Source organism: Sander vitreus, chromosome 16 (genome assembly GCF_031162955.1).
Source record: "Sander vitreus isolate 19-12246 chromosome 16, sanVit1, whole genome shotgun sequence".
NCBI lineage: Eukaryota > Metazoa > Chordata > Actinopteri > Perciformes > Percidae > Sander > Sander vitreus.
Genome location: NC_135870.1, coordinates 2,089,982 through 2,111,306, shown reverse-complemented (window position 1 = coordinate 2,111,306; position 21,325 = coordinate 2,089,982). Strand labels below are relative to the sequence as shown.

The 21,325-nt window shown below is 44.0% G+C and overlaps 1 protein-coding gene across 2 annotated transcripts; it reads left to right on the top strand.

Annotated features, from left to right (window-relative positions):
- The first annotated feature begins 575 nt into the window (after positions 1–575).
- On the top strand, positions 576–20,386 carry actr1b (actin related protein 1B). 2 transcript variants are annotated; one of them, XM_078271049.1, is made up of 11 exons: positions 576–776; positions 5,110–5,174; positions 7,755–7,830; positions 8,942–9,067; positions 9,215–9,339; positions 9,872–10,088; positions 11,202–11,294; positions 11,410–11,584; positions 14,131–14,192; positions 15,779–15,819; positions 18,844–20,386. In XM_078271049.1, the coding sequence occupies exons 1-11, from the start codon at positions 729–731 to the stop codon at positions 18,944–18,946; spliced, it is 1,131 nt and encodes a 376-aa protein (XP_078127175.1). In that variant the 5' UTR covers positions 576–728; the 3' UTR covers positions 18,947–20,386. The 2 variants fall into 2 exon arrangements, with proteins under 2 accessions (XP_078127175.1, XP_078127176.1); XM_078271050.1 differs by lacking the exons at positions 576–776; positions 5,110–5,174 and adding an exon at positions 6,953–6,959.
- The last annotated feature ends 939 nt before the right edge of the window (positions 20,387–21,325 follow it).

Below are 21,325 nucleotides of genomic sequence, written 5' to 3'. Positions count from 1 at the left end.
TAGCAGCTTTCTGATTGGTCGGCGGCTGTGACGGTAGTTGCTGCATTCAGGGTGTCTGGGAAAATCACAGAATCGGGCATTCGGGCGTGAAACTACCCCATAATTCTTGTGATTCTTGTCATAAACTATAATTTGACCGTCAGATCAATTAATATATGTTATACTATATAACTACCTTGTACGCCATACACGTAAAACGTATATACACATTTAAATTAGAATAAAATGAAATAAAATACCATCATTATGTACATATATACCTAGAGAGACTTTCTAACTTTAGAAACCCATTGTAAAGGGTGACCTGCCGTTTTAGTCTCTGCATCGGCTCAAAAGATCCCAATAAACCAGTAACGTTTAACTGGGCGTTTTTCCTCACAAAGAGAAGCCGTAGTTTCCACAGCTTGTGCTGCCCCTGAAAGCAAACAAGCCTGAAACGCATGGCTATTCGGTTAAACGCTTTGATTGGTCGACCCTCCTGTCAGTCAAGATTCTTGTAAATATGATTGGCTGATTCTCCTTTCAGTCCGAGCGGCAGCGGTGGTGTTGTTGTGGTAGGCAGACAGAGGCGGGCCAACTGTTCAGCAGCAGCACAGAGAGAGAAGCGGCGGCGTCGAGACGGCACAGTGCGGAGTGACAGCGCGTTATCTTTTACATGATTAAAACACTGCGCGGGGAGGAATACACACACGGATCGATAGAAACATATCTTCAATATCTAGTCCGTCATGGAGTCCTATGACATTTTAGCTAACCAGCCCGTTGTGATTGATAATGTAAGTATGATGATGTCATTCATCCACACCCTAACCGAGGCCGCTAGGCTAACTGTTAGCCTTGGCAACTATTGTGTTATAGCTAACAAATATGTATGTGGTCGACCCCGGTCACCTATATTGAATGTGCAGTGGCTTCCACCGTTGCTTGACAGGTCTCCACCCTAAAATGTTATTAGCATTAGCTCCAGCTGCTAGCATAAATAGCATCTTCTTGATTTATCCAACCCAAAGCTGCAGCTAGCTTCCAGTTAACCGACTGGCTTAAGCTAGCTCCGGTTTGCCATCAGATGGGAGACACTACAGGGGAAAACATTCGTTTTCTATTTAGACATTTTGGGCTATTACTCTTCTATAACATGTCTTCTTTCAGACTGGTGGAAAGAAAACATTCATTATACTACACTTTATCTAATTCTTGTTTGTAATTTCCTCCTAAATTACGCAAACGTTAGCTTTAGATAATGCCTCATTTACATATTTGAACATATTTTTTTTTTCTCCAGAAAACTCGTAACAGAAAATCAGCGTCTTAATGTCAGTAAATGGGGGAAGTTTCATGGTGATATCCGTTACAAATGTCCACCCTGTCTTCAAAATCGTAGTTTTCCAATCCAAACCTGACAGCTCAGCAAGAATGTGAGAGGCTTTTTAAAAGTCTAGTTAGCTTTACACACTGTTGTGTTTTCAGTTTGACTCCCTTTCCTGTTGTGCTAGGATAAGAGAGGACACACGAATGAACGCCGCAGAAACACACTTTGGCTGTTCATTGGAGTTCTATATTAGTAATAACCCATTGAGATGAACCATCACTGTTTTCAAAAGAGACGGACCTCAAAAACACATCAGTACAAGACAAACATTTTGAACATATTTCTTAACGTTTATAAGGGGAAAGCAAAAAAAACAGAACAAACACAAACCAAAGGCCAATAACAACACACACACACACACACAGAGACACACGCACACAGAGACACTCACACACACACAGACACACACACACACACACACAGACAGAGACACACGCACACAGAGACACCCCCACGCGCACACACACACAGACACACATATATACACACAGACCGACAGACACACACACCTGTGCCTAATGAGAGTGTAACACAAAGTAGCTGTTAAGACAGAAGCTGTGTGTGTGTGTGTGTGTGTGTGTGTGTGTGTGTCGGAGGCTTCCGGCTGTGTCTTATGACCTCCCTGTCTGCTGAGAGATTAAAGCACTGCAGCTTTTAGTTCACTCCGTAACCCTGTGATGTTGAGTTTAAATGTGTCATATCCAATGTACAATAACACTTTTTTAACACTCCCACCACTGAGCGTAAAGGCCGTGACACGCCGACCGTCGGCAGAAAAGCCAGACGGACTGATCAGTCTCCCCGAGTTGGTCGAAAAAGTGCCTCAGAACACAGCGAAGAGACGAGACGTAATACATCTCCATAACAGCAGGCGGCGCTAATCTGATAGTCGCCCAAAAAATGAAAACCGGCAGCTGATTGGACGAACGCGTCACGTGGGTCTGGCTGCTGCTTCCGGATTTTGGATTTCTTTCGACCGGCCATTACCATAGACAGTATATGTGTAATGGACCAACAGATCCCGTTGTCTCTGGACGGAGACCAGTGAAGGACATTAGAAGCTCTTTCCCGGTGATGGCTGAGCGTTACTGAGCAGCCTCCAACTGAGCTTGAAGACGTAGATGTGACGTGAGCAACCTGTCTGAAAGTTGGAAGTCTTCTGGTAGCTGTGCCAAGAGAAATCTCAATCATTCCCAATCTAGCAGAGACGGAGAGCGTAGGTATATGTAAGGAGATAACATAGACACAGGCTGATTATTGATCACTATAATGATATCAACGCCATTTGGCCTCCATTGACTTACATTACCTTGCGATTGCGTGTCAATTCACGCCGTAGCGAGTAGTATGTACTCAGTACTCAGATGCCTCAACTCTACTGACCTTGTTGAACACGTGTGATGACCCTACGCTGTATCAGGGCAATGTGGATTGGTTAGTTAAGTGGTGTGATAACAATGCTCTCATTATTAACACTGTGAAGACAGAGGAAATCATTTTCGGAGTAACCCTGAATTGTCAGCTGTCCTCAGTGAAGATCCATGACTCAGAAATCAGTCACGTATCTATAGGTCTATAAATATCTGGGTGTCATGATAGACGAAACTCTCTCATGGACTCTCTCATCATCTGCAAAAAAATACATGTTTATTTTCTCCGTAGATTGAGATCCTTTTGGAGCTAGTAGCCAAATCATTTCTTTGTTTTTCACATGAGTAATTCAGAGTATCATGCTCTACTGTAGTACTGCTTGGCTAAGTAGCCTATCAGTTAAAAATAAAACCAAGCTATTGAATCAGATTAAAATGTGCTCAAAGATTATAGGACTACCTGTAGCACACTCCTTTCAGGAGGCTCACAATACTAGTATGCTCAGACTGGCCAGAAATATTTCAAATGACTCCTCACATGTCTTGCACAGTGAATATCAGCTTCTGCCTTCAAACATTTTCATAACATTCTCTTTAATCAGACTGATCAGAGGTTATTGGACCCGTCCAGTTTAACAACCAGTAGAACTATTGAGAGGTCATTGGACCCGTCCAGTTTAACAACTAGTAGAACTATTGAGAGGTCATTGGACCCGTCCAGTTTAACAACTAGTAGAACTATTGAGAGGTCATTGGACCCGTCCAGTTTAACAACTAGTAGAACCATTGAGAGGTTATTGGACCCATCCAGTTTAACAACTAGTAGAACTATTGAGAGGTCATTGGACCCGTCCAGTTTAACAACAAGTAGAACTATTGAGAGGTTATTGGACCCGTCCAGTTTAACAACAAGTAGAACCATTCACAGGTTATTGGACCCGTCCAGTTTAACAACTAGTAGAACTATTGAGAGGTCATTGGACCCGTCCAGTTTAACAACTAGTAGAACTATTGAGAGGTCATTGGACCCGTCCAGTTTAACAACTAGTAGAACTATTGAGAGGTCATTGGACCCGTCCAGTTTAACTCCACATACTGTTGTGTTGATGGAGTTTACTGTGAAAACGTTCGCTTTCTTCCGAGTCGACTATTAAACGAACAGCTCCACCAAAACCATCACCGCGGTGGGTCCGTTCTAGGTGTAGGTTGTTCGGACAGACCAGCCCCCACTTCAAAAAAAAAAATCCTAAAGGAAACACTGAACTGTAGGAAGGCATTCGGAAATGTCAACAGATGATGTCATCAGTGCACACGGGGCAACAAGCGCACGTTAACACAGGCGCACACCTACATAAGAAGATGTTTTAAAATGTTCAATGCCTTATCGCGCTGATGTGACCGAGCCCGACCCGACCCCCAACATCATTTCTAAATATCTGTCTGAACCTGGCATGGCCCGACGGGCACCGATGGGCTCGGTTCGGGTATCCATCCTCTGTTACACGCGGATAGCTCAAAATGCGTACAGATAACACGCCACTTGGCTTAAGAAAGTGGGCGTGATGTCATGTTGCTATTACTGCATTCAACCCATCGTAAGTATTAGGAGCAGTGGACAGCTACACATACAGCGCCCGGGGGAGCAACTTGGGGTTCGATGTCTCGCTCAGGGACACTTTGACATGTGGCCGGAGGGAGCCTGGGATTGATCTGCCAACCTTGTGGTTATGGGGGGCGTGGGGGGGGGGCGACCATTCTGCCTCCGAGCCACAAGCGGTGCAACATGCAGAGACATAGGTTTTAATGACTTCTTTATAAATACTATTTAAGTAGGTTGTACTGTTTTATCCTCCACTTCCTTTCCTGCGTATATTTTTTGAATAGTAGTTCTTGTATTATACATCCACTGTAGCTTTTAGTTCCTACCAGAAGCATGGGATGTCATAACCAATATGCAATACAACTGTTTAACGCTTCCAACGAACGAGCGTTAGTTAAGACTCGCATACACACTCAAAAATGGAGGTAGGAGACAAGAACCTTTCTGTACTTCCAGGTACACTTTTTTAATATGTTCCCTTAAGAGTACAGTGCTGTTTTTTAAGAGGCCAGAACTGGACCTTTTGACTAATTGAAGGGTACAAAATGAAAGAAAAGGGTACACAATTGTCATTCAAAAGTACCTTGCCTGGGACATGCATATACGTTTCTGAATTCTTTCCTGTGTATATTGTTTTAATTCTATCCTGTTATGTCTTGTATATATACCGTATGTGTGCTGTGTGTCTTATATTTGCTGCTGTATCACTGACATTTCCCAATTGTGGATCAATGAAGCCTAATCTAATCTAATATCCCTCTTTTCTGCAGGGTTCGGGGGTGATCAAAGCTGGTTTTGCCGGTGACCAGATCCCCAAATACTGTTTCCCTAACTAGTAAGTGTTCCTTCACCCCTTTCTTAAAGCCCTCAGCTACATTATCAACTAATCTGCTTATTATTTTGTCCATCTTTGTCTTTCAAATGTCAGGATCTTTGTGGAAAAAAATGTACATCACAGTCTCCCAGAGATATATATCTTTCACAATGATGTCAAACCGAGAAAAGCAAAACAATACTGACATTTAAAGAGGCTGGTGTCAGCAAATGTTCGGCATGTTTGCTTGAGAAGTGACTCAAATGATTCATTGACAATCAGAGACCTGCCGGTTTTAAGCTTTAGTTTGACTCAGTTCTGCATATCTGTGTTGCGTTTATATTTGGTTGCCTGACGTGTGTGTGTGTGTGTGTGTGTGTGTGTGTGTGTGTGTGTGTGTCTGTGTGTCTCTCTCTGTGTGTGTGTCTGTGTGTGTGTGTGTCTCTCTCTGTGTGTGTGTGTGTGTCTCGTCTGCTGTCTGTCTCTCTCTCTGTGTGTGTGTCTGTCTCTGTGTGTGTGTGTGTGTCTGTCTGTGTGTGTGTGTCTGTGTGTGTGTCTGTCTCTGTGTGTGTGTGTGTGTGTGTCTCGCTCTGTGTGTGTGTGTGTGTGTCTCTGTCTGTGTCTGTGTGTGTGTGTGTGTGTCTGTGTGTCTCTCTCTGTGTGTGTGTGTCTCTCTGTGTGTGTGTCTCTCTCTGTGTGTGTGTCTCTCTCTGTGTGTGTGTGTGTGTGTGTGTGTCTCTCTCTGTGTGTGTGTGTGTGTGTGTTTCAGTGTGGGGCGTCCCAAGCATGTGCCGTGATGGCAGGAGCCCTGGAGGGGGACCTCTTCATCGGACCCAAGGCGGAGGTAACACTCCACAGTTTGGAGGATTTTTTTTTAGCCAGAATCACACAGTTAAGATTCTTCCCTGAGGGTATTTTTTCCAGCAGAGTGCACAATGTGTACTTTTATTCAGAACTATAACTCCATACAGAAGGGGGTTGTTCATTTTTTTAACAGGAGCAAAGGCCTGATAGGAGCTCCCTACTTATAGTATGAGAAGATCGCTTCTTTTAAGCAGCCCGCTTTATAAGCTACAGTTTAGACCACTGGTTCTCAAGCTGTTTCCAATAATGTTCCCCCTTTGAACAGTTCCTTTAAGCCCTGTACCCCTAGCCCCATGAGAGCGTCCTGAGCTCGCCAGCTCCAGTTTTCCACTCGCAGATCAGTCTGGCATGTTGAGACAGAGAAGATGTGGAGCTGTTCGCCAAACCATCCACCAATCAGCGTTGGTTTTGAGGCGGGTTTAGGTGTGACGCAACGAGAAGCGACCGTTCAGTCTAAACAACGTGGCGGCTTCCACAGATGAGATGAGCGTAGCTATCGCGCAAGTTTTTATCCGAATTAGGAAGTATTCCTTCATTGAAAGAAGAGCACTGGAGGCTTTTCTCGGAGGAAAAGATGTTTTTGCTCTTCTTCAGAAGTGTACCGTGAAAACTTGGCGGGGATTGTCGTTGATGAGGTTCATGTCACATACAAATGGTACGTTTAAAAACGTTAACGTTAGCTACGTTACCTAGCTTAATTGTTTGATAAACGATGGCATTAGAAGAACAGCAAGGTCCTTGAAGCCAAAACTAACGCTAGCTACACTAACTTAGCTAGCTCTGATCTGATTGGTTGATTTGGCCCGTCTATCACCAACATAGGTGGTGATAGACAGATGGTTTATCCAATCAGCTAACCAGTATTTTCGCCCCTGGAACGGAAAGTTCCCAGATGGATATGGCGAGCAAATGCGAAGCTAATCCATCTAGTTTCCCTAACTAGTAAGTGTTCCTTCACCCCTTTCTTAAAGCCCTCAGCTACATTATCAACTAATCTGCTTATTATTTTGTCCATCTTTGTCTTTCAAATGTCAGGATCTTTGTGGAAAAAAAATGTACATCACAGTCTCCCAGAGATATATATCTTTCACAATGATGTCAAACCGAGAAAAGCAAAACAATACTGACATTTAAAGAGGCTGGTGTCAGCAAATGTTCGGCATGTTTGCTTGAGAAGTGACTCAAATGATTCATTGACAATCAGAGACCCTGCCGGTTTTAAGCTTTAGTTTGACTCAGTTCTGCATATCTGTGTTGCGTTTATATTTGGTTGCCTGACGTGTGTGTGTGTGTGTGTGTGTGTGTGTGTGTGTCTGTGTGTGTGTGTGTGTGTGTGTGTGTCTGTCTCTCTCTGTGTCTGTGTGTGTGTGTGTGTGTGTGTGTGTGTGTCTGTCTCTGTGTGTGTGTGTGTGTGTCTCGCTCTGCTGTCTGTCGTCTCTCTCTGTGTGTGTGTCTGTCTCTGTGTGTGTGTGTCTGTCTGTCTGTGTGTGTGTGTGTGTGTGTGTCTGTCTCTGTGTGTGTGTGTGTGTGTCTCGCTCTGTGTGTGTGCTCTGTGTGTCTCTCTGTGTGTGTGTGTGTGTGTGTGTCTCGCTCTGTCTCTCTCTGTGTGTGTGTCTGTCTCTGTGTGTCTCTCTTTGTGTGTGTCTCTCTTTGTGTGTGTCTCTCTTTGTGTGTGTCTCTCTCTGTGTGTGTGTGTGTGTGTGTGTGTGTGTGTGTGTGTGTGTTTGTTTGTTTCAGTGTGGGGCGTCCCAAGCATGTGCGCGTGATGGCAGGAGCCCTGGAGGGGGACCTCTTCATCGGACCCAAGGCGGAGGTAACACTCCACAGTTTGGAGGATTTTTTTTTAGCCAGAATCACACAGTTAAGATTCTTCCCTGAGGGTATTTTTTCCAGCAGAGTGCACAATGTGTACTTTTATTCAGAACTATAACTCCATACAGAAGGGGGGTTGTTCATTTTTTTAACAGGAGCAAAGGCCTGATAGGAGCTCCCTACTTATAGTATGAGAAGATCGCTTCTTTTAAGCAGCCCGCTTTATAAGCTACAGTTTAGACCACTGGTTCTCAAGCTGTTTCCAATAATGTTCCCCCTTTGAACAGTTCCTTTAAGCCATGTACCCCTAGCCCCATGAGAGCGTCCTGAGCTCGCCAGCTCCAGTTTTCCACTCGCAGATCAGTCTGGCATGTTGAGACAGAGAAGATGTGGAGCTGTTCGCCAAACCATCGACCAATCAGCGTTGGTTTTGAGGCGGGTTTAGGTGTGACGCAACAAGAAGCGACCGTTCAGTCTAAACAACGTGGCGGCTTCCACAGATGAGATGAGCGTAGCTATCGCGCAAGTTTTTATCCGAATTAGGAAGTATTCCTTCATTGAAAGAAGAGCACTGGAGGCTTTTCTCGGAGGAAAAGATGTTTTTGCTCTTCTTCAGAAGTGTACCGTGAAAACTTGGCGGGGATTGTCGTTGATGAGGTTCATGTCACATACAAATGGTACGTTTAAAAACGTTAACGTTAGCTACGTTACCTAGCTTAATTGTTTGATAAACGATGGCATTAGAAGAACAGCAAGGTCCTTGAAGCCAAACTAACGCTAGCTACACTAACTTAGCTAGCTCTGATCTGATTGGTTGATTTGGCCCGTCTATCACCAACATAGGTGGTGATAGACAGATGGTTTATCCAATCAGCTAACCAGTATTTTCGCCCCTGGAACGGAAAGTTCCCAGATGGATATGGCGAGCAAATGCGAAGCAATCCATCTGGCGGAGTCAGGTTAATGTACCCCCTAACCAGCGCGAGTCATTTTTGGTAGAAATAGCTCAGTCAGATGTCAGGACTTCATCCTGGAAATGTACTTCCGTTGATCCAGACTGATTTCCACCTTCCTGATGTTTTCCTAATGTCTCCCGTCTGTCCGACCGCCAGGAGCACAGGGGCCTGCTGTCGGTGCGGTATCCGATGGAGCACGGCATAGTGAAGGACTGGAACGACATGGAGAGGATCTGGCAGTACGTCTACTCCAAGGAGCAGCTGCAGACATTCTCAGAGGAGGTGAGGATGTCCTCTCCGCCTTTCCTGCTGCTACACAGGCGAAAAACTGTTTGTCGGATATGTGGATATTCAAACGTGTGTGTGTGTGTGTGTGTGTGTGTGTGTGTGTGTGTGTGTGTGTGCGTCGTCGTGTTTTCTCTTTGGTAGCATCCTGTACTGCTGACCGAAGCTCCTCTCAACCCCAGCAAGAACAGAGAGAAGGCCGCGGAGGTTTTCTTTGAGACCTTCAACGTTCCCGCTCTCTTCATCTCCATGCAGGCTGTCCTCAGCTTGTGAGTACACATGCAGAAAAATCGACAATAACATCAAAAAATTGGAAAAAATGTGACCAAAAAAAATTTTATTAATTTGAAATTTTTGACCCAGAAAAAAAAAAAAAAGTTGCATGGTCGGTGGGTTACACAAGTGTGTGTGTGTGTGTCTCTCTCTCTCTCTCTGTGTGTGTGTGTGTCTCTCTCTCTCTCTGTGTGTGTGTGTGTGTGTGTGTGTGTCTCTCTCTCTCTGTGTGTGTGTGTGTCTCTCTCTCTCTCTCTCTGTCTGTGTGTCTCTCTCTCTCTCTCTCTGGGAAGACAACACAAGGGTCTGTCTGTCTGTCTGTTTGTGTGTATCTGTGTGTGTGTCTCTGTGTGTCTCTCTCTCTCTGGGAAGACAACACAAGGGTGTCTCTCTGTGTGTGTGTGTGTGTGTGTGTGTGTGTGTGTCAGTTGCATGGTCGGTGGGAAGACAACACAAGGGTTAAATGCTCTGTACGTAGCCAATCCTGGCGTGTAAATCTGACGTGACTGGCCCGTGTTTTTGTTGCAGGTACGCCACAGGCCGGACCACTGGCGTCGTGCTGGACTCGGGCGACGGGGTGACCCACGTGGTTCCCATCTACGAGGGCTTCGCCATCCCGCACTCCATCATGCGCGTGGACATCGCCGGGCGAGACGTGTCGCGGTACCTGCGCCTGCTGCTGCGCAAAGAAGGCTACAACTTCAACACCTCGGCCGAGTTCGAGGTCGTCCGCACCGTCAAAGAGGTGAGGCGCGGGGGCGGACCTCTAGCTCACCCAGTGAGAGCGTGCGCCCCATTTAGGCTGAGTCCTTCATAGCGGCCCCGGGTTCGAATCCGACCTACGGCCCTTTGCTGCGTGTCGTCCCCTTGTCTTTTTCTCTCCCCTTACCTGTCAACCCACTGTCCGTATCAAATAAAGGGAAAAGCCCCAAATAATAAGCTTAAAAAAGAAGAAGTGGTGAGTAGTGATAGACTGATTTTATCGGCCGGCCGATATTTCGGGCCGTTATTTGAGTTTTTACGTGTATCAGCATCAGCCGATGCGTGGCTGCTGTGTTCGCCGATAGTTTTTTCCCATCATTATTTACAGACGGGCGTCCACAGGCAGCTCTGTGTTGCTGGAGACACTGCAGTTCACGTGCAGACCATGCACTGCCCCTCCCCCACTAACAGTGCTGGTGCTGGAAGCCTGGCAGGCTTGCTGGTGCTGGAAGCCTGGCAGGCTTGCTGGTGCTGGAAGCCTGGCAGGCTTGCTGGTGCTGGAAGCCTGGCAGGCTTGCTGGTGCTGGAAGCCTGGCAGGCTTGCTGGTGCTGCAAGCCTGGCAGGCTTGCTGGTGCTGCAAGCCTGGCACCTTATAATATGTCAGCAAGCAATGCCTCATCAAGGCATACAAAAAATACATTAAAATCATTGCGGCTATATAGGTACATAACAGTGAAATGAAAAGTGGTACGAGGGTAAAAACAAAAGATAGAGGAAGTCATAACGATGGTCCATAATGTTTGGGAATGTTTTGATTTGAAGTGGTGATAGAGCTGTCTCTCTGACATACAACGGAAGGTTATTCCAGAGGTACGGTGCTCGGTAAGAAAAAGGCACGGTGGCCTGCCGATACCTTTTTGACCCTAGGAATGTCTAAAAGGTTGGTACCCAGGGAGCGGAGTGGTCGTGCGGGGGGTATAGGGGTTGATCAGTTCAGCTAGGTATGAGGGCGCAAAGCCATTCAGCTATTTTTGTAGGTAAAAAGGAGGATTTTACAATCTTGCTCTTGCCTGGATGGGTAGCCAGTGGAGCGAGGTTTATCGCTGCATTGTTTTAGTTTTTTTGTCTAATCAAATGTGTTTTCTGACTCCGCAGAGAGCGTGTTATCTGTCTCTCAACCCACAAAAGGACGAGACTTTGGAAACAGAGAAGGCGCAGTACGTACTCCCGGATGGAAGCACTTTAAATGTGAGTGGACGTGAAGTATTTCCCACATATTCCTCTAGTGAAAATGTGAGAGCCTCCCCCCCTCCCCCCGTCTGAACCGATCTCCAGCCCCTGAAACGCGCCCTTCTTTCCTCAGATCGGGCCGGCGAGGTTCCGGGCGCCGGAGCTGTTGTTCAGACCCGACCTGATCGGAGACGAGAGCTCGGGGATCCACGAGGTCCTGGCGTACGCCATCCAGAAGTCCGACATGGACCTCCGGCGCACGCTCTACTCCACCATAGTGCTGTGTGGCGGCTCCACCCTCATCAAAGGTTTGTTTGTTTTTGTTTGTGGCCCTAGCAGTCAGCTGCTCTTCCTGGACGCCACACTAGACACACAATGCATACCCATTACATCATTATTTAATGAATGAGAACCTTTGAACCTAATACCCAGTAACGGAGAGTCAGATGGTGTTGTGGGCGGGACATCAGTTGAAGTTGACTCAGTGGTGCAGAGGGACACACACAGAGCTGTAGTAACCAAAGTAGAACACTTTTTTTTAAAGTGTGCCATAGGTAGGATTGGGAAGATCCAGGACTTAGCCAAAAAATGTGAACATCGACAACTTCTCAGTCCCTCCCCCCTTTCCGCTAAAGGCCCAAAACGGCCTCCTAAGCCCCTCCCCCCACAAGGGAGAATGAATGCATGTGCATGAGCGGTGATTGGCCCAATCCCAAAGTGAGCCCTGAGGACTAAGGACGAAAGACTCGCAGACTGAACTGATCTCAGGTGCTGAGGAGTGAGTGTGTGAGGCCACATGGGCTCAGATAGGTAGAAATGGGATTGGGACAGCACTTCACCAGATCACATGTTACCTTGGTGACGTTTAATAAACAAAGATGTTGCTGACACTTGTCGGTTTGGGAATTTTCATTTTAAGTTTGTAGCTTTCCACACGGCCGAGGCCCAGGAGACGGCGGCCTGATTCCACGTTTTCAACCTCTTGTTTTACGAGCTGGACGACAGGCTGGTCTGCTCCGTGGTCGTGTGTCCTGCTGTTGTTTACCTTTTGTAATTTCCGGATTTCCCTACGGTCTCCACGGTAAACGTCACAACGCTTTGAACTGTGGGTAATTCCCTTTGGTGAAGTCTGCATCGATGCAGACTCACAGAAAGGGCTCGGTAAGTGTGTCCTCAAACCCCCCCCCTGGCCCTGATTGGTGCATCTGAACAGGGAGTGGTGGATTTTTGCAATCTCACTACAGGCTGTAGGTGGAGCCAGAGGAGCCGGATTTATTAAACGACCTGCTTCATGTAGTTCTACTATGACAGAAAGTTAGTTTTATAAGGCCTACCTACTGCACCTTTAATTCCTTAAAGTGCCCATATTATGAAAAAAAACCCTTTTTCTGGGATTTGGGGTGTTCTTTTGTGTCTCTGGTGCTTCCACACACATACAAACTTAGAAAACAACCATCCATGCTGTTCTGAGTGAGATACGGTTTCTGAATGTGTCCTGCCTTCAGTCTCCGGGTGAGCTGGTCAACATCTGCACGGCTTTCTACGTCACTAGCCGAAATGAGCTGGCTAACCGCAACCATTAGCATGCTAATGCTAACGCTAGCATGCTACCTCGTTCTCAATAGCAAAGCACTGCTACAACACACACAAGTTCACCATAATCTACTAAAGAACTACTTCCATGTGCGCCCTCATTTAGAAGAAGTCTCCCAGCTAATCCTGCCTTGTAACTGACTGAAGGTGGAGAAACAGCCTTTCTTTTACTGTCTATGGAGCTAGCTAGCTGACATGAGCTACATCTGAGCTACTGAGCATGTGCGACTGCCAACAAAGATAGTACAGAAGAAGAAAAGAGGTCTCACTCTGTAGCTAAAACAGAGACCAGCTGAAAGAGGATCTGCAGCAGTGAGAGAGAGCTGTGCAGTACAACAACAATATGGTGTTTTTTGAAAATGAAACCATGTAAACCTATTCTGGTACAACCTTAAAATACAGTTATGAACCTGAAAATGAGCAGAATATGGGCGCTTTAACTTTATCAGTTATCAGGCAAAGAACACGCCACTACAGAAAACGGCCCGCTAATCGGTCTATCCCTAGTGTAAAGCACACGTGTCAAATCCGGCCCCTCGTACATTTTGGGCGTCCTAGTTGTGAGCTAAACCAAACTAAAACTTTGAACTGCAATCACGCGACGCTCGAAGCAGACTTTGCAGAAATTGAGACTCCGAAATTCCCCCAGAAGCAGAGAGTTTTCATATTCAGGCTGCTGGGAGACTGTGTGGCGGCCTGCTTTTAAATATGTAATCTTTGATTTGCTTGATTTGCTAACCTGTGTGATGACTAAGGAACTGTGTTCTGCTGACTTTTTTTTTTGGGGGGGGGGGGCTCTATGTTGACCAAACTGTCAGTGAGAAAGCTATATGAGACATGCAATAATACACTCAAAGATATTTACATTTGTGATTAAATAAGAGCATGTTAATACACACTACACGTCAGTGTGGCCTTAGTGAAGTTACGTTGACTACACCGCTGGTGTAGACAGTTAAACTCACTAGAGCTGGGACGATAGTCATTTCTTTTTACAGTGTTGAAATGGCAGTTATATTCAACAACTACAGACATTCTCCGCAACCTTTCTCACTTTTCAAATGAATTCAGCAGCCGTTATTTGTGTGCTTCAAACTCCTGTAAGTTCACTTCACAAATAAAAGAGGAGGAAAGAAGTATTAGGACGCTTTACCGAAGTAAAATAGGAACACTACTCTGATCAAAGGTTGGTGGTAAGTGATGACGCGTGCTCATTGGACGCTGCACACATTTCCTGAATCCTCTCTTTTCCTTTTTATAGGTTTTGGGGAACGACTACTAACTGAAGTCAAGAAGCTCGCACCCAAAGACGTGAAGATCAAGGTGGGTCACTGGGCTGATGTTTCTGTGTAGCCAGTCCTTCCAGAAAAGTGCGATTTGTGATTGTTTTGGGCCAAAATCCTTGATTATGCGTCACGTTTTCTTAAAAAATGTGATGGAATGTGCGGGATATTTATGCGATGAAAATGCGGGAACTTGCAAAAACTGTGGCTTCATCGCGGCTTCATCGCGGGGTTTGCAGCTTTTAGATGACGTTCACGTCGCGTAATTACGTCACTTCATAACGCCACTTCATAATGTCACTTCATAACGTCACTTCATAACGTCACTTCATAACGTCGCTTCATAACGTCTCGTAATAACGTCGCTTCACAACGTCGCTACACAACGTCGCTACACAACGTCGCTACACAACGTCGCTTCACAACGTCACTTCACAACGTCACTTCACCACGTCACTTCACCACGTCACTTCACATCGTCACTTCACAACGTCACTTCACAACGTCACTTCACAACGTCACTTCACAACGTCACTTCACAACGTCACTTCACCATGTCACTTCACCACGTCACTTCACAACGTCACTTCACAACGTCACTTCACAACGTCACTTCACCACGTCACTACACAACGTCACTACACAACGTCACTACACGTCGTCACTTCACAACGTCACTACACAACGTCACTTCACGTCACTAAATAACGTCACTTCACAACGTCACTTCACAACTTCACGTCACTAAATAACGCCACTTCACCACGTCACTTCATAACGCCACTTCACCACATCACTTCACGTCACTACACAACGTCACTTCACCACGTCACTAAATAACGCCACTTCACAACGTCACTTCACCATGTCACTTCACGTCACTACACAACGTCACTTCACCACGTCACTAAATAACGCCACTTCACCACGTCACTTCACAACTTCACGTCACTAAATAACGCCACTTCACCACATCACTAAATAACGCCACTTCACCACATCACTAAATAACGCCACTTCACCACGTCACTTCACCACGTCACTTCACGTCACTTCACCACGTCACTAAATAACGCCACTTCACCACGCCACTTCACCACAACGTCACTTCACGTCACTAAATAACGCCACTTCACCACGTCACTTCACCACGTCACTTCACGTCACTACACAACGTCACTTCACCACGTCACTACACAACGTCACTACACAACGTCACTTCACAACGTCACTACACAACGTCACTTCACCACGTCACTTCATAATGTCACTTCACCACGTCACTTCATAATGTCACTTCACCACGTCACTTCACAACGTCACTTCACAATGTCACTTCACAACGTCACTTCACAACGTCACTTCACCACGTCACTTCACAACGTCACTACACAACGTTCATTATTCCAGCATTTAACTTATTAACATTTAATAACAATAACAAAAGGAATACAAAATGTTAGACAAACATTCAACTAAATGTTCACACTCGATTAATTCTTCACGATTATCTAATCGCATTCTTTCAAATCGTGAGTTTGATTTGAAAACGATTAATGGTCAAAAGTCCCGAGCTTTTATTTTGAAATGCTCTGTAACCGTGTGTGTTGTCGCTCTCTGTTCCAGATTTCTGCTCCCCAAGAGAGGCTCTACTCCACATGGATTGGGTAAGAACTCAGAGTACCCAGTGTTTTTTGGGGGGATGGGATTATGCAACTTTTTGTTTGTCAAAATGTTTTTCAAAAATCCAACGTTTTAGTCGTCTTTTGGCACTTTTTCTAAAATTTCTTTGACCTTTTTATAAGCGTTTCCCACGTTTTTGTCACTTTTTTTGAAGTTTTGTCACTTTTACTGGTATTTTTGAAGATTTTCCCAACATTTTTGTCACTTTTTCCGATGTTTTTGTCACTTTTTCCGACGTTATTGTCACGTTTTCCGATGTTTTTGTCACGTTTTCCGATGTTTTTGTCATGTTTTCCGATGTTTTTGTCATTTTTTCAAAGATTCTGTAAGCGTTTCCCACGTTTTTGTCACTTTTTTTTTTGAAGATTTTCCCGACATTTTTATCACTTTTTTTCTGTGCTTTTTTTCATAACGTCACTTCATAACGTCACGTCATAACGTCGCTTCATAACGTCGCTTTCCAATGTTTTTGTCATTTTTTCAAAGTTTTTTTGTCACGTTTTCCGATGTTTTTGTCACGTTTTCCGATGTCTTTTGTCATGATTTCCGAAGTTTTTGTCAATATTTTTCTGCAATTCTTTGACCTTTTTATAAGCGTTTCCCACGTTTTTGTCACTTTTTTCAGTTTTGTCACTTTTTTTTTTGCATTTTGAAGATTTTCCCGACATTTTTGTCACTTTTTTTCTGTGCTTTTTTTCCTAACATCACTTCATAACGTCACTTCATAACGTCACTTCATAACGTCACGTCATAACGTCGCTTCATAACGTCGCTTTCCAATGTTTTTGTCATTTTTTCAACGTTTTTTTTGTCACGTTTTCCGATGTTTTTGTCACGTTTTCCGACGTTTTTGTCACGTTTTCCGATGTTTTTGTCACGTTTTCCGATGTTTTTGTCATTTTTTCAAAGTTTTTTTTGTCACTTTTTCTGATGTTATTGTCACGTTTTCTGATGTTTTTGTCACGATTTCCGATATTTTTGTCACTTTTTCCGATGTTTTTGTCACTTTTTCCGATGTTATTGTCACGTTTTCCGATGTTATTGTCACGTTTTCCGATGTTTTTGTCACGTTTTCCGATGTTATTTGTCACGTTTTCCGATGTTATTGTCACGTTTTCTGATGTTTTTGTCACGTTTTCCGATGTTTTTGTCATTTTTTCAAAGATTCTTTGACCTTTTTATAAGCGTTTCCCACGTTTTTGTCACTTTTTTCAAAGTTTTGTCACTTCTTTTTTTGAAGATTTTCCCGACATTTTTATCACTTTTTTTCTGTGCTTTTTTTCCTAACGTCACTTCATAACGTCGCTTCATAACGTCGCTTCATAACGTCGCTTCATAACGTCGCTTTCCAATGTTTTTGTCATTTTTTCAAAGTTTTTTTGTCACGTTTTCCGATGTTATTGTCACGTTTTCCGATGTTATTGTCATGTTTTCCGATGTTTTTGTCACGTTTTCCGATGTTTTTGTCACGATTTCCGAAGTTTTTTGTCACATTTTTCGATGTTATTGTCACGTTTTTCTGATGTTTATTGTCACGTTTTCCGATGTTTTTGTCTGTACTATTTTTCCACTTTATCAGTTTTCATTGTCACTTTTTAACGATGTTTTATGTCGCGATTTCGCGTTTTGTCAATATTTTTCTGCAATTCTTTGACGCTTTTTTATACACGTTTCCCGATGTTTTTGTCACACGTTTTCGGGCATTTTGAAGTTTTCCGACGTTTTTGTCACGTTTTTCCGATGCTTCATTGTCACGCTTCATACGTCGGCGTAATTTGTCGCTTCATGGTCGTCGCTTTCAATGTTTTTGTCATTTTTTCAAAGTTATTGTCACGTTTTCCGATGTTTTTGTCACGTTTTCCGATGTTTTTGTCATGTTTTCCGATGTATTTGTCACTTTTTCCGATGTTTTTGTCACGATTTCCGAAGTTTTTGTCATTTTCAAATGCTGTCACTTTTTCCCGACGTTTTTGTCACTTTTTTTCAAAGTTTTGTCACTTTTTTTTGGCATTTTTGAAGATTTTCCCGACATTTTTGTCACTTTTTTTCTGTGCTTTTTTTCATAACGTCACTTCATAACGTCGCTTCATAACATCGCGTAATTACGTCGCTTTCCAATGTTTTTGTCATTTTTTCAAAGTTTTTTTTGTCACGTTTTCCGATGTTTTTGTCACGATTTCCGATATTTTTGTCACTTTTTCCGATGTTATTGTCACGTTTTCTGATGTTTTTGTCACGATTTCCGATGTTATTGTCACATTTTCCGATGTTTTTGTCACTTTTTCCGATGTTTTTGTCACGATTTCCGAAGTTTTTGTCAATATTTTTCTGCAATTCTTTGACCTTTTTATAAGCGTTTCCCACGTTTTTGTCACTTTTTTTTTGGGCATTTTTGAAGATTTTCCCGACATTTTTGTCACTTTTTTTCTGTGCTTCATAACGTCGCTTCATAACGTCGCGTAATTACGTCGCTTCATGACGTCGCTTTCCAATGTTTTTGTCATTTTTTCAAAGTTTTTTTTGTCACTTTTTCCGATGTTTTTGTCATTTTTTCAAAGTTTTTTTTGTCACTTTTTACGATGTTTTTGTCACGTTTTCCGATGTCTTTGTCATGATTTCCGAAGTTTTTGTCATTTTTTCAAAGTTTTTTTTTGTCACTTTTTCCGATGTTATTGTCACGTTTTTCAAAGTTTTGTCACTTTTTTTTGGCATTTTTGAAGATTTTCCCGACATTTTGGTCACTTTTTTCGGTGCTTTTTTTCGACATTTTTCCCTACGTTTTCATTGTTCTATTATAAATGTTTCTTTACATGCTATCAAATTGACTAAAACACCCAAATTCAATGAAAGTAGTGAACTGATCATGTATTGAACTTGTGAAGAGCGCCGTAGGAACCATCCACATTTCTGATATAGAAACTTTTTGAAAATGGGTCAAATGTGACCCGAGGACACCAGGAGGGGGGTAAACAAAATGTCTAATCTGTCCCGTGCTCTCGTCCCGGCAGCGGCTCCATCCTGGCATCACTGGACACCTTCAAGAAGATGTGGGTGTCGAAGCGAGAATACGAAGAAGACAGAGCACGTGCCATCCACAGGAAGACCTTCTAGTAGGGGTGGGCCGCCCACCCGCCTGCCCGCCCTGCGAACGCCCCCACCCCACAAACTGCCCTCAAACCCTCCCCCCGTCATCTCCCGGGTACCTCTGCATCATCCTTTCTCAAAAACCCCACAATCCCCTGCTTCTACACTCCTGTCAGCCTCCTGCTTTACAACTCCCCCTTCCACCCAGAGAAACATGCACCTTTACGTGTGCTAGTTTCTATATTTACCTCCTTTTTCATTCGCCTCCTAGCTCCCCCTACCCTTCTTTTTTTTCCGCCGTAGGGCGACGATGACGGCAACCCTCCGCGCTCCAAACTATCCCCGAAAAGTTCCCATCGGGAGGGCCGTCGGGGTATCAGAGAGGGGTATCTCGTGGACTCTTTCACTACAGGTTGTTCTATATGGTTAATAATTGAAGTCCATGTTGAAGTATTGGTATCGCTCTCTTGCCTATAAAAAAAGATCTGCAAAGTGTAGAATATCATGAAATGTCAATAAACCTGAATGTTTTTTTTTTTGTTTTTTTCTGTTTTTGCTACTGTTGAAAAATTCTCCATTCCAGACCGAAGAGTTAGGTTTTTAATTTTATGTCTGTTTTTGTAGGTTTTCTTTTTCGGTTTCCTGGCAGGTGTGGAGGCTTAAAACACCATTGAGCTTCCTGACACGGATCAGCTCGTACAGAACCGAGAGAGAGAGAGAGAGAGCTAGAGAGAGAGAGCTAGATATATATATCTGTCTATCTCTCTCTCTATCTATCTCTCTCTCTCTCTCTCTCTCTCTCTCTCTCTCTCTCTCTCTCTCGTGTCCGTGAGCAGGTTGGAAACATAAAGAGAAATATAACCACTCTGTATTATAGAATAAGGGCCTAAAACTGCGCCGTTTTTCCAGCCTCGCAGCAAAGTGAATGCGGTTAATTTATAATCCCAGTTTATTCCCAATGAAATGTTTCGACGTGAACGTGACATCCAATGCGTTTGTGATGATGATGATGATGATGATGTCGGGTCGTTTTTAAGTCGGCTTTTTGTCTCAGCTGACGGGATTAAAAACTGTGTCGAAAAATGCCTTTATTCATTTCTTTCTGTGTTTGAAAATACATCATTTTGGTTCCACGTTCACAGCAGCCGATGTGCACATTTTTTTTAAAAGGAGGAATATGGTTTATATTTCTGGGTTTTTATTCTCAGAATTGTGGTTGTCTGACTCGGGAGTAATGCAGAGGGGGGGGCAGCACGAGTGACCACTTCAAATTCACTTTAAAAACTTCCAAAACGTTGGAAAACACTCGTCTCTTGAGTTCAAAACGGAAGTAAACGCAAGAAAGTAGGCCCGTGGGACCGGCTCACGGGTCGAACAAACCAAGCTTTCTGTCATAACAACCGTGTATTACTTCTCATTTCATGTATTTATACGCAGTTGAATAGATATTAAATGTGCTTTGACTGATCCGTAGCGCTGTCATCACTGCTTCGGGGGGGGGGGATACTTTCTGTGTTAACCCTGGAAATGTCACTTTATGAGGTTTTTTAACATTAATATGAGCTCCCCCAGCCTGCCTATGGCCCCCCAGTGGCTAGAAATGGTGATAGGTGTAAACCGAGCCCTGGGTATCCTGCTCTGCCTTTGAGAAAATGAAAGCTCAGATGGGCCGATCTGGAATCTTCCCTTTATGATGTCATAAGGGGAAAGGTTACCTCCCCTTTCTCTGCTTTGCCCAACCAGAGAATTAGGCCCCCCATGAGAAAGAGAGAGACATCATGGCTGGAAAACTAGCAAAGCATGGCAGTTGGTCAAGGCCACACCCCCACCCTCCACCTTGCCCCCCCCTCTCCTCCTCAATAGCATTTAAAGCTACAGACACAGACATGTCTCATCCTAAGGAAAGCTCATTGTGGGACTGGCTCTAGTGGCTGTAATTCTGCACCAAGGCTGAATTTTGGGAAAGAGACTTCAGATACAGTATTAGGAGACCACTAAGGCCTATATAAAAGAGACTTCAGATACAGTATTAGGGGACCACTAAGGTCTATATAAAAGAGACTTCAGATACAGTATTAGGGGACCACTAAGGTCTATATAAAAGAGACTTCAGATACAGTATTAGGGGACCACTAAGGTCTATATAAAAGAGACTTCAGATACAGTATTAGAGGGACCACTAAGGTCTATATAAAAGAGACTTCAGATACAGTATTAGGGGACCACTAAGGCCTATATAAAAGAGACTTCAGATACAGTATTAGGGGACCACTAAGGTCTATATAAAAGAGACTTCAGATACAGTATTAGGGGACCACTAAGGTCTATATAAAAGAGACTTCAGATACAGTATTAGGGGACCACTAAGGTCTATATAAAAGAGACTTCAGATACAGTATTAGGGGA